The 17,903-nt window shown below is 41.7% G+C and overlaps 1 protein-coding gene across 1 annotated transcript in view; it reads left to right on the forward strand.

Annotated features, from left to right (window-relative positions):
* The window catches only part of hk2 (hexokinase 2), a 73,875-nt gene that overhangs the window by 16,790 nt on the left and 39,182 nt on the right, over positions 1–17,903 (forward strand). The window contains exons 3-8 of the mRNA XM_049470726.1: positions 3,823–3,971; positions 9,298–9,417; positions 11,065–11,160; positions 12,694–12,793; positions 13,842–14,025; positions 14,937–15,098. Of these exons, the coding sequence (XP_049326683.1) occupies positions 3,823–3,971; positions 9,298–9,417; positions 11,065–11,160; positions 12,694–12,793; positions 13,842–14,025; positions 14,937–15,098 (811 nt within the window). The remainder of the gene's footprint in view (positions 1–3,822; positions 3,972–9,297; positions 9,418–11,064; positions 11,161–12,693; positions 12,794–13,841; positions 14,026–14,936; positions 15,099–17,903) is intronic.

A 17,903-nucleotide genomic window follows, 5' to 3' on the forward strand; every position in this document is an offset into this window, starting at 1 on the left:
TTTCTATACATCTCTCTCTATCTTTTTCTATCCCTCTCTCTTTCTCTTTCTCTCTCTGTCTGTCTCTGTCTACCTTTTTATTGCACTCTCATTCTCTGTCTCGCTCTCTTTCTATACCTCTCTTTCTCTCTCGCACCCTTTCTTTCTCTCTCTCTCTTTCTGTACCTCTCTTGCCCTCTCTTTCTCTCGCACCCCTTTCTTTTTTCTCTCTCTCGTTCTATATCTCTCTCTACATTTCTCTTCACACCTCTCTCTGCCTCTTTGCCTCTCTGCTTCTCTCTCTATATATCTTGCCCTCTCTTTTCCCTCTCTATACCTCTCTCTCTCTCTTTATATCTTTCTGTTATGGCTCTCTCTATATATTTATGTATCTCTTTCTCTCCTCTCTCTCCAGCTGTACCTTTCTTTAGCCATCTCTCTCTCTCCCTCTCTCTCTCTCTCTCTCTCTCTCTCTCTCTCTCTCTCTCTCTGTATCTGTTAGATAAAGGGATGACGTTTTATCCTTCAGTTCTGCAGATGATCTTTTATTTTCAGGGTTTTATATGGTTAAATCAGACGTGATCATCGTTTATATTTGATCAGAGGCCTTGTTTTTTTGTTTTTTAGTGTTTGTTAGAGACGGTGTGACATTATGACATTATTTATCTGAGATAAATCCAGATGAAAAGCTCTTTATACCTGAGATCAGTTCTTTAATTGCGCGGTCACATCGTTTATATTGCTGTACTGTATAGTTTTATTGAATGGAGTGACTTTCAGATGATTGATATAAAGTTTTGTGGGAGTGAAGGTCGCTGTGTGTTTATTAAAGAATACAAAAGAAATAAAAACTGAAAATTCACACAATAAACGTGTTCTATGAAGAAAATCTTTCTCACACAAAGGAATCATTCAGTACCTACATCCTGTAGAGAAGAGCGTATTGTCGAGCTCACGCTAAAGCCTTGTATCTCCAAAACAGCAATTTTACAAGTTTATTTTTATTAAAAGTAATTATAGAGCATTTCTACTGAATTGGTCCATTCAACATGAAATACAACATTTGTGTGTGACAAAAAGCATAAAAAACATATATCTTTTCCAGTGTAAAAGTACTGTTATCGTACTGTTAGAGCTTGGCTGTATGGCTAAATATATTTATTGCATAATATATTTCTTAATTTAGTTTGATACAATCTAATTCTGATATCAATATAAACTATTGCCACCGCAGTGCACAGTGATTCTTATTATGTTTTGGAGGTGAGTTAAACAGTTGGGGATTTGGGGATGAGTTGAGATAAGGAGTTGGGGATAAGTTAAGAAAGAGTTGAGTTGTGGGTGAGATGGGGATGAGTTAAGAGTAAGTTGAAGGGTTGGGGATGAGTTGGGGTAAATTGAGGGATTGGGATGAGTTCTGACTGAGTTGGGGAAAGAGTTGAGTTGTGAGTGAGATGGGGATGAGTTGGGGAGTTGGGGGTAAGTTCTGGATGAGTTTGGGATCAGTTGGGGATGACCGGTGGTTCGTTGAGAATTTGGGATGGGTTGGGGATCAGATAAGTTGGAGTGAGTTGGGGATTTGGGAATGGTTTGGAGATGAGTTGATGGTTTGGGGATGAGATGATGATTTGGGTATAACTTGAAGGGTTGGGGGTTTGGGAATTAATTGTGAGGGGAAATTGGGGTTAAGTTGGGGATTGGGGGTAAGTTGAGAAGTTGGAAAAGAGTTGGAGAAGAGTTGAGTTCTAGTTGAGATGGGGTAATTTGAGAGGCTGTTAAAGAGTTGATGAGCTGGGGATAAGTTGGGGAGTGAGGGGGGAGTTAAGGGTGAGTTGAGATGTTTGAGAAGAGATGGGTGATGAGTTGGGGAGTTAGAGGTAAGTTGAGAAGTTGGAGAAAATATGGGGAAGAGTTGAGTTGCAGGTGAGATGGGGATGAGTTGGGGATTTGGGGGTGTGTTGAGACGTTGGTGAAATAGTTGGGGATGGGTTGGGGGTGAGTTGAGGAGGTGGGGAAGAGTTTGAGAAGTTTTAAGGAGTTGTGAATGAGTTTGGGGGGTATGTTAGGAAGTTGGAAAAGAGTTTGGGAGGAGTTGAGTTGAGGTTGAGATGGGGTAATTTGAGAGGCTGTTAAAGAGTTGATGAGCTGGGTATAAGTTGGGGAGTGAGGGGGGATTTAGGGGTGAGTTATGAAGTTGGAGAAGAGTTGGGGAAGAGTTGAGTTGCGGGTGAGATGGGGATGAGTTGGGGATTTGGGGTGTGTTGAGGCATTGGTGAATGGGTTGGGGGTGAGTTGAGGAGGTGGGGAAGAGTTTGAGAAGTGTTGAGGAGTTGTGAATGAGTTGGGGGTTAAGTTAGGAAGTTGGAAAAGAGTTGGGGAAGAGTTGAGTTGAGGTTGAGTTGGGGATGAGCTGAGGATGAGTTGGAGAATGAGTTAAGGATTTGGGGAGGAGTTGGGGGGTTAGTTGGGGATGAGTTGGGAAGTGATCATCAACTCTGAAAAGTCTTTCAACGTCCTTAATTTCAGAAGAAACAGTGAATTAAACGCGTCTTAATGCTTCTGTTCCTGCTGTTTGGGTTGTGTTTTCTAAGATCACAGATTAATAAGATTAATCACTGTATTACAGTCACACCCACATCTAATCACCACTGATAATCCCTCAGTATCACCCACACTTATTCTATAAGAGCTCATGACCAATTAAACCAACAGCACTCCTACTGATATAAACTGATATATACTGATAAATGCTGATTTATCTTTACTCTGATACAATAACCAATAATTAACTCCTCATTGTGGGTCATTTAGATATACGTAACTCATATTAATAGTGTATTAAAACCATTTAATGTTTTTGTGGTCAGTTTTGTTCTTTTTGGCATGTTTTTAAACCCACATTATCTTCCCCAGGTGTTTCTTGTCTGTTTCAGCCCCTTTGTTTTAGTTTTCCTTTGTTTGATCTTGTGTTTTGTTCTCAGTTTCTGTTGTTTTGTGTTTATTTTCAGTTTTCAGTTTTCTATTTTATTAAAATTACTTGTGTTCACGTCCACAGCTGCCTCCCTTCTGCAGCGTTGACAAATGTAACGTTTCTCAGTTCAGTTTTCTTACTGTTTGATGCAAAATCCGAAAAATTTTAAAAACTTAAATTTCCTACTTTTAATTTCTGCCCTTAACAATGCAATATTAGACAAAAATAAACGAATGTTTCTGTACTCAGTTCCTTAATTTCTTCTTTAAAATCTGAATTCTATTAAATGCTGAAATTCAGATTGTGAGTGGTAGAAATGAAAAAGCATATTTAGAAAATTGAAAATGTAACGGCCCAGTGTTACTGAGGTTCGTATTATCAGACTGTAGCCTGCTTGCCCCCTTAAGCCCGGCTAGCACTGCTGAAGCAGCATTAGCATTAGCTGCTAATCATGATTAGCGCTAGCTCTTTCCCAGTTCAGAGGTGAGTATATTGGACTGTAGTCCGTTCATTTTAGCGATGTCTAGCGGCATTAGCCGCTATCCGTGGCTAGCACTACTGGTTAGCTGCTAATGCTAAGTCTGGAAATCTAAGCTTACTGTAAATAAACAGATGTTCTTTACTTAAAAAAAATAAACAGTTTTCTGGAGAGAAATCTGTGTAGATTAACATCCAGCTCTCGATTAACTTTAAAAGATAATGATTTTTTATTTTTTTAAGAATTACAGTTTTGTTTATTTAACTTAACTTAGCTGAATTATAAGGGAAACATGGTGACACCCCTGTTCCTTACTAGTGTCGCATAATGCGCCTTATAATCTGGTGCACCTTATCATGCGAAAAACACAGTAATAATTTCTTGTTTCCTGCAGAGAGTGGAGATTTCCTGGCGCTGGATCTCGGCGGGACGAATTTCCGGGTGCTGCTGGTGAAGGTTTCGGCTAACGGGAAGCAGAAGGTGGAGATGGAGAATCAGATCTACGCTATTCCCGAGACGCTGATGAGGGGCAGCGGGTGCGAGGTGGGTATCTGAGGGTATTTAAGGGCCGGGAGTTCTGGGAAGGCTTAACAGGAGATGCTGGAACATTGCTGTGATGTTTAGGGGGGGCGTTACACCCCCCTGCCCCACACATGGCATTTACCAGAGTGACCTTATGACGGTTATGTGCTCAGAGCTGCTGTAGAATATACCATTCTGTTCTATTCTATTCTATTCTATTGTAGTCAGCACATTTCTATAGAGATTATACTTACAGTATTACAGTAATATTTTAGTAGTTTTTTCCTACATAGTAAATAATGAATAGTGAAGTGATCTATCAGATTATGAAGGAACACATAAGGAATCATTTAGTAACTTAAAATTACTTATAAACAAACCTAAATACTCTGTTAACTTGCAGTTTCTGAGGCTCCTAACTCTGATTTAACTTGCTCTTCCTTTCCTGGAGCTTTCCTGATGAGTGCCAGTTTCACCATTTATAATAGTTTTGTGACTGCTCTTGAGGATACTTTCGAAGTTCTTGAACTTCTTCTTTCTGGCTTTTTGACGAATATTTTTTATTTATTTTTATAATTTTTTTGTAACACTTTACATCAGGTTCACACTATACAATTTTAGCCTAGTTTTTAGTCGCAGACAGTTTTCATTTCAGTCAAAATTGTGGAAATCTAAGCTTGCTGTAATTAACAGTTTTTAGGAGAGAAATATGTGTAGCACTCGTTTAACTTTGTTAAAGAATTTTTTTTATTTAAGAATTAAAGTTTTCTTTACTTCGGCCCTCCCCCCAGTGGCGAGACCTGTGAAATTACAAGTGTCCCCTATTTTTAAGGTATTTTATCAGCTTAAAATACACTAAATTAACTGTAAAAAAATACACACTTTTATTTTTACTTTTACTACAAGCTTTTATTTTAATAATAACAGCTCTTAAGCTGATATTGGTGGCTGATAATGTGTGTAATAATGTAATAATTGTTTTACTTATTTGTAACTTATTTTATTTTTTATTTGTGTGAACCACGTATTTGCCTGCGCCACCTATTGGCTTAGACATGTCTTAGCGTTTCTGCACTGTGCTTACGGGATCCAGCGCCTCCCGGTGGTGTATAATGACATCGCATTTGTCCTGTGTGGGCATCCATACTCTGATTATGTCAGGAAAACATGGCGACATCCTTGTTCATATAGAATTAGGCTCCCTAAGTAGTGTACAATGCAAAAATTCGACGAAAATGCATTTTTTTTTTTTTTTTTACGTATGCACAGATTTACAACATTGTTAGCGATACTAAAATAAAGTTTTATGACGGGATTTTTTTTTTTTGTAAGAATAAAGTTTAAGTTTAAGGTAGGAGGTTATGTGTTTTAAATTTCTTTAACGAGATTAGCAGAGAGGGACAGGAAACTCTGCAATGCAATAGACGGACAAACTGTGCGAAAATAGGGGACGACACGCTAGATATCTGACCCAGTCGTCAACTGGGAGTGAGGAGCAGCAGCTGAGGAGCATGCTAAGTGATGAGGGGAAAGAGCACCATCTACTCTACCCTCCCAGAGAGAGCAAGGCCAATTGTGTGTGCTCTCTCGGGGCTCCGGCAGCTGATGGCAAGCTGCATGATCGGGATTCGAACCAGTGATCTCTTGATCATAGTGGCAAAGCTTTAACAGCACAGGGTTTTTTGAGGAGCTCTGGGTATCTGAGGTTTCCGTGGATGAAGAACGCAGTGTTTAAACAGGAATTTAATTAGGCAAAGTCTCGTCCCACGGCGTTGGCGGTCAATAGCGAGACGTTGACCTTTACGACGAGACAAATGATCTAAGTCTTGCTCTGAATGCACTGAATCTGAATAGAGTGGAATTAATGAGTCGCCGCTAATTTTCGCCGATGTCTGTCCTCACAGTCTGGAGAGGATGGAGCTCTGAGAGTTCACACTTTAACATGAATAAATTCTTTAATTTAAACAGAAATCAAAGGTTAGTTAAGGGTTTTCTTAAGGTATAGGTCTGAACGTGTCCTCGCTCTTTATGCCTTTACCTTGGTTCAGTTCGTCTAGTTTAAAAAGAAAAAGAAAAATCATGAGCATTCCTGGAGTCTCTAGTTTATAAGAGTCTTCTTTATAAAAGCCACAACGTCTTTAGATAAAAAAATAATAATTACTGATAAAATATAAAGAATTTTCTGTAGATTGAAGGATTCTGCTTTTACAGTTCTGTGCAACAAAGTTTTAGGCCATCTTAGGACTTTTTAGTTTGTAGCAAGTGATAAAAATACTTTGTTAATTCAGTTAAATAGAAATGTAGTTTATCTGAGCTTATCTAAAATAGGGGATCACATGTTAGATATCTGACCCAGTCGTCAACTGGGAGTCAGGAGCAGCAGCTACATGCTGAGCGCCATCTACTTCTACTGTATCCACCCAATTTTCTCTGATGTATTTCCTCACAGTCTGGATGGACTCCTTTTACATTTTAATAAAAATAGCATCGCTACTCCTATTTCAGCTCGTTTTTATTCTGGCTTCTGAAACCTGCACTGGAAGGATAGAGTCAGTCTGAAGTCAGTATTTGGAGGAATGTAGGAGGAATGTTTTAAAGCAGATTAAATCAGTCTGGGCAGAGTTAGCTGTAAGTAGACAGACTGGTTGGATGAGTTTCTGTATTTTAGGTGCAGCTTCAGCATTCAGTGATCCTTATTTAAGAAATGTTGAAAATACACGTCTTATACAGTTACTCACAGATTCACACACCATCACACAATAACACAACCTCATGTAGGTCTGGGTGCTTAATTTATTATGCAACACATTCCAAATAAATAAATAAATGAATATTTTTTCCAATGTTTTTTAAAGGTTTTTTTTTTCCAATAGATCATTGTAAACCACGTCCAGGGTCGACGTTACAGTCTACACTACCTCACTTTACCTTAATCTACTTTAAACTACCTTACTATGCTACTCTCTGCCTCACCCTAGCTCACTCTTCCTTAATCTCTCTCACTCTACCTCACTCCACCTCACTCTACCTTATTCTACCTCACTCTGCCTGACTCTCCTCTACACTACCTCACTCTACCCTCACTCTATTCTCACTCTACTTTCACTCTACCTCATTGTACCTCACTCTACTTTCACTCTATCCATTCTCTGTTGTTCTACCTTCATTCCACCCTCATTCTACCTCACTCTACCCCACTCAAGCTGACTCTACCTCACCCTACCTCACTCTGCCTGACTCTACTCTACACAACCTCACTCTACTTAACTCTACTCTCACTCTACCTCAATCTCTGTCACTCTACCCTAAATCTACCCTTTTTCTACTTCGCTGTACCCTACTTGAGCTCACTCTAACTCACACTAGCTCACTCTAACTCACACTAGCTCACTCTGCATCACTCTACACTCAATATACCTTAGTCTCTGTCGCACTACCCTTCTTCTACCCTCGCTGTAAGATTTGCTGGGTGGTGTTTTTGTGGTCAAAGTAATATATTGTAAAAAAAAAAAAAAAGTTTCTGAGATTTTAAGGACTGACCTGCTGACCCGTCTCTCTCTCTCTCCCTGCTAATCTGTCTGTCTCTCTCTTTACCTGCTGACCCGTCTCTCTCTTTACCTGCTGACCCGTCTCTCTCTCTCCCTGCTGACCCGTCTCTCTCTCTCCCTGCTGACCCGTCTCTCTCTCTCCCTGCTGACCCGTCTCTCTCTCTCCCTGCTGACCCGTCTCTCTCTCTCCCCGCTGACCCGTCTCTCTCTCTCCCCGCTGACCCGTCTCTCTCTCTCCCCGCTGACCCGTCTCTCTCTCTCCCCGCTGACCCGTCTCTCTCTCTCCCCGCTGACCCGTCTCTCTCTCTCCCCGCTGACCCGTCTCTCTCTCTCCCTGCTGACCCGTCTCTCTCTCTCCCTGCTGACCAGTCTCTCTCTTTCCCTGCTGACCCGTCTCTCTCTTTCCCTGCTGACCCGTCTCTCTCTCTCCCTGCTAATCTGTCTGTCTCTCTCTCCCTGCTGACCCATCTCTCTCTCTCCCTGCTGACCCGTCTCTCTCTTTCCCTGCTGACCCGTCTCTCTCTTTCCCTGCTGACCCGTCTCTCTCTCTCCCTGCTGACCCGTCTCTCTCTCTCCCTGCTGACCCGTCTCTCTCTCTCCCTGCTGACCCGTCTCTCTCTCTCCCTGCTGACCCGTCTCTCTCTCTCCCTGCTAATCTGTCTGTCTCTCTCTCCCTGCTGACCCATCTCTCTCTTTCCCTGCTGACCCGTCTCTCTCTCTCTCCCTGCTGACCCGTCTCTCTCTCTCCCTGCTAATCTGTCTGTCTCTCTCTCCCTGCTGACCCGTCTCTCTCTCTCCCTGCTGACCCGTCTCTCTCTCTCCCTGCTGACCCGTCTCTCTCTCTCCCTGCTGACCCGTCTCTCTCTCTCCCTGCTGACCCGTCTCTCTCTCTCTCCCTGCTGACCCGTCTCTCTCTCTCCCTGCTGACCCGTCTCTCTCTCTCTCCCTGCTGACCCGTCTCTCTCTCTCTCCCTGCTGACCCATCTCTCTCTTTCCCTGCTGACCCGTCTCTCTCTCTCTCCCTGCTGACCCGTCTCTCTCTCTCCCTGCTGACCCGTCTCTCTCTCTCCCTGCTAATCTGTCTGTCTCTCTCTCCCTGCTGACCCATCTCTCTCTCTCCCTGCTGACCCGTCTCTCTCTTTCCCTGCTGACCCGTCTCTCTCTCTCTCCCTGCTGACCCGTCTCTCTCTCTCTCCCTGCTGACCCATCTCTCTCTTTCCCTGCTGACCCGTCTCTCTCTCTCTCCCTGCTGACCCGTCTCTCTCTCTCCCTGCTGACCCGTCTCTCTCTCTCCCTGCTAATCTGTCTGTCTCTCTCTCCCTGCTGACCCATCTCTCTCTCTCCCTGCTGACCCGTCTCTCTCTTTCCCTGCTGACCCGTCTCTCTCTCTCTCCCTGCTGACCCGTCTCTCTCTCTCCCTGCTGACCCGTCTCTCTCTCTCCCTGCTGACCCATCTCTCTCTCTCCCTGCTGACCCATCTCTCTCTCTCTCCCTGCTGACCTGTCTCTCTCTCTCTCCCTGCTGACCCGTCTCTCTCTCTCTCCCTGCTGACCCGTCTCTCTCTCTCCCTGCTGACCCATCTCTCTCTCTCCCTGCTGACCCATCTCTCTCTCTCTCCCTGCTGACCTGTCTCTCTCTCTCTCCCTGCTGACCCGTCTCTCTCTCTCTCCCTGCTGACCCGTCTCTCTCTCTCCCTGCTGACCCGTCTCTCTCTCTCCCTGCTGACCCGTCTCTCTCTCCCTGCTGACCCGTCTCTCTCTCTCCCTGCTGACCCGTCTCTCTCTCTCCCTGCTGACTAGCTCTTCGACCACATCGCCGAGTGTCTCGCCAACTTCCTGGATAAACTGGGCATCAAAGACAAGAAGCTTCCTCTGGGCTTCACCTTCTCCTTCCCCTGCAGACAGACCAAACTGGACGAGGTGAGGACAGGGGGCGGAGCCTCTCACAGCTCATGAATAATTCATTAACTGCAGGGAATTAAAGAATCTGCTGATTTTGCTTTGATCTGCAGAACCCTGTCGTGTTTAGAGATGTTTAGAGAGTTTAATGATGAGACTAATCTGTTACACTATTAAAAAAAAAATATATATATATATATATATAATATCTCACAGATGCTATCAAGACCTCTGTACATTTACACTGTATATTCTATTTCTTATTTGATTGTATTTATATGTATCTTTATATTTTATATTTTATCTTTTTTAACTTTGTGTATTGTGTAACCTGCTGCTGGATGCCAAGAATTTCCCCCCGGGGATCAATAAAGTATCTATCTATCTATCTACTGACCTGTCAGTCAGTGATGCCCTGGTGGGCGGGTCAGAGGCGGGGCGTAGCTGCTGGAGGGCACACCTGAGGGAGAGGAAGTGAGATGGGCCTTATAGAGCTTTACTGCAGAATACTAATATATACATTTATATTCAGTACAATGCAGTAATTTAATGAAACAGCATGATATCAATTATATATCCAGTGTATTCAGCCTTATTTCCGCAGGGCTATAAGTGGCTGGAATTCATGCTGTTTAATCTGCTTTTATATGTTCCATTAATAATGGGCTTTTCAGTGATATTGCTGCATTTATAGGACGTGAAATGATGAAACTTGATCTAATAAAGCCTAATAAAAGTTTATTATGGTAAGAAACTAAAGAAAGCAGAAAAAAATAGAAAGCACCCGTATAAAATTCAATATACAGCTCTGGAAAAAAAATAAGAGAGCACTTAAAAATGATGAGTTTCTTTGATTTGAACCAAAATTGAAATATAATGAAGAGGAAGATGGATGATCACAAACCATCAAACCACCAAACTGAACTGCTTGAATTTTTACACCAGGAGTAAAGCAGCATAAAGTTATCCAAAAGCAGTGTGTAAGACTGGTGGAGGAGGAGAACATGATGACAAGATGCATGAAAAAAAACTATGATTAAAAACCAACCAGGGTTATTCCACCAAATATTGATTATTTCTGAACTCTTAAAACTTTATGAATATGAACTTGTTTTCTTTGCATTATTTGAGGTCTGAAAGTTCTGCATCTTTTTTTCTGACAATATTTTTATTTATTTATTTAGTGGTTTATAAAATAAAAAAACAATGTTTATTTTACTCAAACATAAACCTATAAATAGCAAAATCAGAGAAACTGATTCAGAAACTGAAGTGATCTCTTAAAGCTGTCTGTACATATTGGTGAATCCCTACGTAACAATGCTCAACAACCCATATTAATGCTGTTCTTTGGTTTGTTTTAGTCCTTAAACTTTCCATTTTTATATACATTTCATTATATACATTTTGTGACACTGACACTTTTACTCATTTTATATACATTTTTGAATTTTTGCACTTACTATAGCTACTTTAGTACATTATTTTTGTTTTATATCTTATTTCATAATGATTAAAGTTTTTTTTTGTTGTTTATCACTCTTCATTTTATGCATTTGCTTGGCTACATTGTGTATGAGGGCCACCTTCAATAAACAGCAAGTTTAAATAAAGATTGATTGGTTGATTTATTTGCATTTTTCATCATTTTGTTTTCCATCTCTGTAGAGTTTCCTGGTCTCGTGGACGAAGGGCTTCAAGTCGAGTGGCGTGGAGGGGAAGGACGTTGTGGGTTTACTGAGAAAAGCCATTAAAAAAAGAGGGGTAAGAAGCGATAACAGCTACAGAATGATCTCACACAGGATACCAGACCTCCAAAGTATATATAGAAACACATAATGAATCGTGTAGTAACTTTAAAGTGTTAAAAAAAAGAAGTATTTATGTGCTCTTATCTGGGGAGCTGTTTGTTAACTTTTAGCGGTCTCTGAGGCTGGAAACTCTGATTAACTCATCCTGTACAACAGAGGAAACTCTTGCTCTTGTATCCTTTCCTGGGCCGAAGTCCTGATGAGTGCCAGTTTCACCATCATAACTTTTTTGATTGTCTTTGCAGTGACTACGCTTGCGGAAACTTGTGAAGCTCTTGTACGCTCTCAACCTTTTTAGACTGTTTGGCTCGTTTTCTGCGCTTCAACTGCACACTCTTGCTGCTTTTAGTCTTGTTGCCTCGTTTTCTGTGCTAAAACTGCGCACTCTTTCTGCTTTTAGTCTCGTTGCCTCGTTTTCTGTGCTAAAACTGCGCACTCTTTCTGCTTTTAGTCTCGTTGGCTCGTTTTCTGTGCTACAACTGCACACTCTTTCTGATTTTAGTTTAGTTGGCTCATTTTCTGTGCTACAACTGCACACTCTCACTGCTTTTAGTCTCGTTGGCTCGTTTTCTGTGCTACAACTGCACACTCTTTCTGATTTTAGTTTCGTTGGCTCGTTTTCTGTGCTACAACTGCACACTCTTTCTGCTTTTAGTCTCGTTGGCTCGTTTTCTGTGCTACAACTGCACACTCTCGCTGCTTTTAGTCTCGTTGGCTCGTTTTCTGTGCTACAACTGCACACTCTTTCTGCTTTTAGTTTCGTTGGCTCGTTTTCTGTGCTACAACTGCACACTCTTTCTGATTTTAGTTTCGTTGGCTCGTTTTCTGTGCTACAACTGCACACTCTTTCTGCTTTTAGTCTCATTGCCTCGTTTTCTGTGCTACAACTGCACACTCTCGCTGCTTTTAGTCTCGTTGGCTTGTTTTCTTTGCTACAACTGCACACTCTTTCTGCTTTTAGTCTCGTTGGCTTGTTTTCTGTGCTACAACTGCACACTCTCGCTGCTTTTAGTCTCGTTGGCTCGTTTTCTGTGCTACAACTGCACACTCTTTCTGCTTTTAGTCTCGTTGGCTTGTTTTCTGTGCTACAACTGCACACTCGCTGCTTTTAGTCTCGTTGGCTCGTTTTCTGTGCTACAACTCACACTCTTTCTGCTTTTAGTCTCGTTGCCTCGTTTTCTGTGCTACAACTGCACACTCTTTCTGCTTTTAGTTTCGTTGGCTCGTTTTCTGTGCTAAAACTGCGCACTCTTTCTGCTTTTCTTCTGTTTTATTCTCTGTTTTATTCTCTGTTTTATTCTGTTTTATTCTCTGTTTTATTCTGTTTTATTCTCTGTTTAATTCTGTTTTATTCTCTGTTTTATTCTGTTTTATTCTCTGTTTTATTCTGTTTCATTCTCTGTTTTATTCTGTTTTATTCTCTGTTTTATTCTCTGTTTTATTCTCTGTTTTATTCTCAGTTTTATTCTCTTTACTCTTCTGAAAGGATTTTGACATCGACATTGTTGCTGTGATCAACGACACGGTGGGAACCATGATGACCTGCGGGTATGATGATCATCACTGTGAGCTCGGCCTGATCGTAGGTCAGTGCGAATTTCAGACTCAATTCAAGCGTAAAAAGGAGGAGAATAAAGAGAATTGGGGTTCAAGCTAAATTCAAAATATTTCATTTTCTCCATTCATTATAGTACATTTTTTTCATTTTCTAATATTACATTTTAGCCCTTTTTAAACAGAATTTCAAGTAAAATTTAAACGTGAATCTTTTCTCGATTTTCAGATTTTTCCATTTTTCCATTCTTGTAACACAAATCTGATGGTATAATCCAACTAACTTTTGTTACAAGATGCAAAAATGAAAAAAAAAAATATATATATAAAGAAAATATTGATTATAAGGGGCAGAGAAGGAAAACTACAGAAGGAATACACTGCGCTAAATATAAAATATTGACTAATGTTTTTAACATTGTTAAGGTAAATTCATGATTACAATAGCACTGTTGAGGTAAATGTATGATTACAATAGCAGTGCTGAGGTAAATGTATGATTACAGTAGCACTGCTGATTTAAATTTAACAAAAATCTGATTTTGTAATCCAACTTACTTTTGTTACAAGATGCAAAAAAGGAAAAATGACAAAAAAAATCAATAAAATATTGACTGTAAGGGGCAGAGAAGAAAAACTAAATATTATAAAAAATGGGGGGGAAACGTATTTCTTATACACTGCACTAAATGTAAAAAAATATAAATAATGTAAAAAGTTCTTACATCCAATTAATATTTTTTTTGCATTTAGCCTCAAGCAGTCAGAAAATTAAACTGATAAACGTTACACTAACCAGAAAAAATCATCAAGTTCTTTTTCACCGAAGTAAATGGGGAAAAAAAAAATTATGATTAGAATAACACTGCTGAGGTAAATGTATGATTAGAATAGCACTGCTGAGGTTCATATATGATTAGTATAGCACTGCTGAGGTACATATATGTTTAGTATAGCACTGCTGAGGTAAATTAATATTAGAATAGCACTGCTGAGTTAAATGTATGATTAGAATAGCACTGCTGAGGAATATTAATGATTAGATTAACACTGCTGAGGTAAATTTTGATTAATCTGCAGGTACGGGTACGAACGCGTGCTACATGGAGGAGATGCGTAACCTGGAGCTGGTGGAGGGGGACGAGGGGCGGATGTGTGTAAATATGGAGTGGGGGGCGTTCGGAGACGACGGCGCCCTCGACGACCTGCGCACCGAGTTTGACCGCGAGATCGATGCCGGGTCCCTCAACCCCGGCAAACAGCTGTGAGTGACAGGAGCAGCACCCGTCACTAACACTATACTGCTTAGCCTGGGTTACGGTGAACGAGTAACCTGCCACCTCACCTGCCACTCCATCTGCTATTTAACGTGTTAACCTGCCACTTCACTTGTTAACCTGCCACTTCACCTGCTAACCCACTTCATCTGCCACTCCACCTTTTAACCTGACACTTCACATGCCCCTAACCTGCAACCCCACCTGCTGCTCCACCTGTTAACCTGCCACTCCACCTGCTAACCCACTTCACCTGCCACTCCACTTTTAACCTTACACTTCACATGCCCCTAACCTGCCACTCCACTTGCTAACCTGCCACTCAACCTGTTAACCCGCCACCTAACCTGCCACTCCACCTGCCATTCCACCTGTTAACCTGCCACTTCACCTGTTAACCTGCCACTTGACCTGCCACTTCACCTGCTAACCCACTTCACCTGCCACTACACCTTTTATCCTGACACTTCACGTGCCCCTAGCCTGCCACTCAACCTGCCACTCCACCTGTTAACCTGCCACTCTACCTGCTAACCCACTTCACCTGCCACTACACCTTTTATCCTGACACTTCACATGCCCCTAACCTGCCACTCCACCTGCTAACCCGCCACCTAACCTGCCACTCCACCTGTTAACCTGCCACTCCACCTGTTAACCTGCCACTCAACCTGTATTTGTGCAGTCGATCCACATTCCTTTCCTGGTTTCTAGTAATTGATACAGTACTGTAAATTATGATATTATGATACTGTAATAGAGTATTTTGTAATTGTGAACCTGTGGTGTGTGCTGGTGCACTGTGTGTTTGTGTGTTTGTGTGTTTGTGTGTGTGTGTGTTTGTGTGTGTGTGTGTGTGTGTGTGTGTGTGTGTGTGTGTGTGTGTGTGCTCCTGCAGATTTGAGAAGATGATCAGTGGGATGTATATGGGTGAGCTGGTGAGGATCATCCTGGTGAAAATGGCTCGAGAGGGACTGGTGTTCCAGGGCCACACCACCCCCGACCTGCTGATCACCGGCCACTTCAAAACCAGCTACGTCTCCGCCATCGAGAACCAGAAGTCAGTATACCGCAGTGTGTGTGTGTGTGTGTGTGTGAAGTGTATCCACTATATACTATAGGTGTAGTACCAGTAGGTTTATGTAGGGCTAGATGGTATGACCATTTATATTATCTGTACCATGGCAACAGCTTAGCAACCATTTTGCAATACCTTAGCACCAACTGCTATACCATGGCAACACCTTAGCGACCACCTTAGTGGCCACCTTGCAACACCTTATCACCCAACAGCTATACCAATATAAGATCTTAGCAACTACCTAACAAAACCATAGTGACCACCTAGTAACATCATAGAGACCACCTTGCAACACCTTTTCGCCCTGCTGCTCTACCGTGGCAAGACCTCAGTGACCACTTAGCAAAATCAAAGCAACCATCTAGCAACACCATAGTGACCACCTTGCAACACTGTAGCACCCAACAGCTATACCATTGTAACACCTTAGCAACCACCTTGCAACACCTTATTGCACTGCTGCTCTACGATAGCAACAACTTAGCAACACAATAGCAACCACCTAGTAACACCATAGAGCACCTTGCAACACCTTATCACCCATAACATGTACCAAGGCAAGACATTAGCAACCACTTAGCAAAACCATAGCAACCAACTAGTAACACCATAGTTACCACCTTGCAACACCTTAATGCCCTGCTGCTCAACCATGGCAACCCCTTAGCAACCACTAAGCAAAACCATAGGAACTATGTAGTAACACTATACTGACCACCTTGCAATGCCTTAGCACCCAACAGCTATGCCATGGCAAGACCTTGGTGATCACTTAACAAAACCATAGGGACCACTTTGCAACACCATAGTTACCAACCAGCAAATAGCACCATCACAAACCACCTTGCAGCACCTTAGCACCCAACTGTTATTCCATTGCGGACACCTTAACATCCGCCTAACATCATCTCAGAACCACCTTGCATCACTTTGGTGATGGCATGGCAATACCTTAACAACCGCCTAGCCACACCATCACAGCCACAGATGGTGCCAGCCACAAGCTACGGTACCAGTCAAAAGTTTGGATACACCTGTTCTTTCACTTATTCAGTGTGTTTTTTTTTTTTATGATTTTTTTTCTTTTGTAAATTTAATATTGAATCCACATATTCACATATTCATAATAACAGGCGTCCATAAGTGCTTGGAGGTATAGTGAGGTGTGTGAGTGTATAAGTGCAAGTGTGTGTGCGCAGCAGAAGTGTGTGTGATGTGCGCCATGAGTGAGGTCTTGTAGAGAAGGTTTGTATCTAAAGTGCAGAGTGCGTGATTCTGGAATAATAACGGTCATTACAGCACACGCGTCAGAACATCGCGCTCGCGTGTCCGCGTTCGCTCGTTAGTGTCCGCGTTCGTGAAGCCCAGACGCGTTCGTAAAGTCAGACGCATAGACGGGAGTTTAATTTAAAGGCACGAGGCCCCCTGCTAGCCAGGTAAGGTCAGCCGCCAGTCAACCCAGTGTGCAGCTTCATCTCCTGCAGTACAAATCCACCAATCACCATCTACCTGTACCTCACTCCACACCTGAACCTCCGACCCCTCAGACATACTGCACCAATAATCAATAATCAATCAATAATCAATAATACACCTAAACTTTACTACTGTACACAACACAAGCCTTACTGTATGTTCACAATGACCAGAAGAAGCTCCGCCCACTTCTCTACTACAATACAGAGTTACTATATTCACTAATACCACTTTACTACAACTTTACTACTGTACACAACACAAGCCTTATGTTCACCATGACCAGAAGAAGCTCCGCCCACTTCTCTACTACAATACAGAGTTACTATATTCACTAATACCACTTTACTACAACTTTACTACTGTACACAACACAAGCTCCGCCCACTTCTCTACTACAATACAGTTACTATATTCACTAATACCACTTTACTACAACTTTACTACTGTACACAACACAAGCCTTATGTTCACCATGACCAGAAGAAGCTCCGCCCACTTCTCTACTACAATACAGAGTTACTATATTCACTAATACCACTTTACTACAACTTTACTACTGTACACAACACAAGCCTTATGTTCACCATGACCAGAAGAAGCTCCGCCCACTTCTCTACTACAATACAGTTACTATATTCACTAATACCACTTTACTACAACTTTACTACTGTACACAACACAAGCCTTACTGTATGTTCACCATGACCAGAAGTACCATCCACTACACTTCTGAAATACAGCATCAATTACATAATTAAAATGGAATAATTTATACCTGTTTTTACACAAATGATAATACTGTAAATCTATGGGATCTACAAAACATGTTGCTGAAATTCTCAGTAACTAAAGGTTACCATCACTATTACTATTATTATAATGATTTATAATAATAATGATTATTATTATTACTAGTGCTGGTTTCTCAGTAAAGCTGGTGATTGAATAGCTGAAGCTCAGGAACAGAGCGTTCTCCGGTTTCTGGTCCGGATCCTAACGGTTAATTCTGGTTCTTTATTCCCGGCATCACAAGTGCTAATAGAGGAAAATCACAGGGCTGGAAACCTGCCAATTTTGCCGGTATTGAAAAGTACATGTTTACTCTCGCGCACATGCTGTGAGTGTTCGTCACTACATACATACGCTCTAACACACGGCTCTAAAACAGCCCATAATACTCACAAGAAGGCAATATGCTTTATTTAATTTAAAATAATACCATAGAGAAGTGGGCGGAGCTTCTTCTGGTCATGGTGAACATAAGGCTTGTGTTGTGTACAGTAGTAAAGTTGTAGTAAAGTGGTA

Source organism: Astyanax mexicanus, chromosome 22, assembly GCF_023375975.1.
Source record: "Astyanax mexicanus isolate ESR-SI-001 chromosome 22, AstMex3_surface, whole genome shotgun sequence".
NCBI classification, from domain to species: domain Eukaryota; kingdom Metazoa; phylum Chordata; class Actinopteri; order Characiformes; family Acestrorhamphidae; genus Astyanax; species Astyanax mexicanus.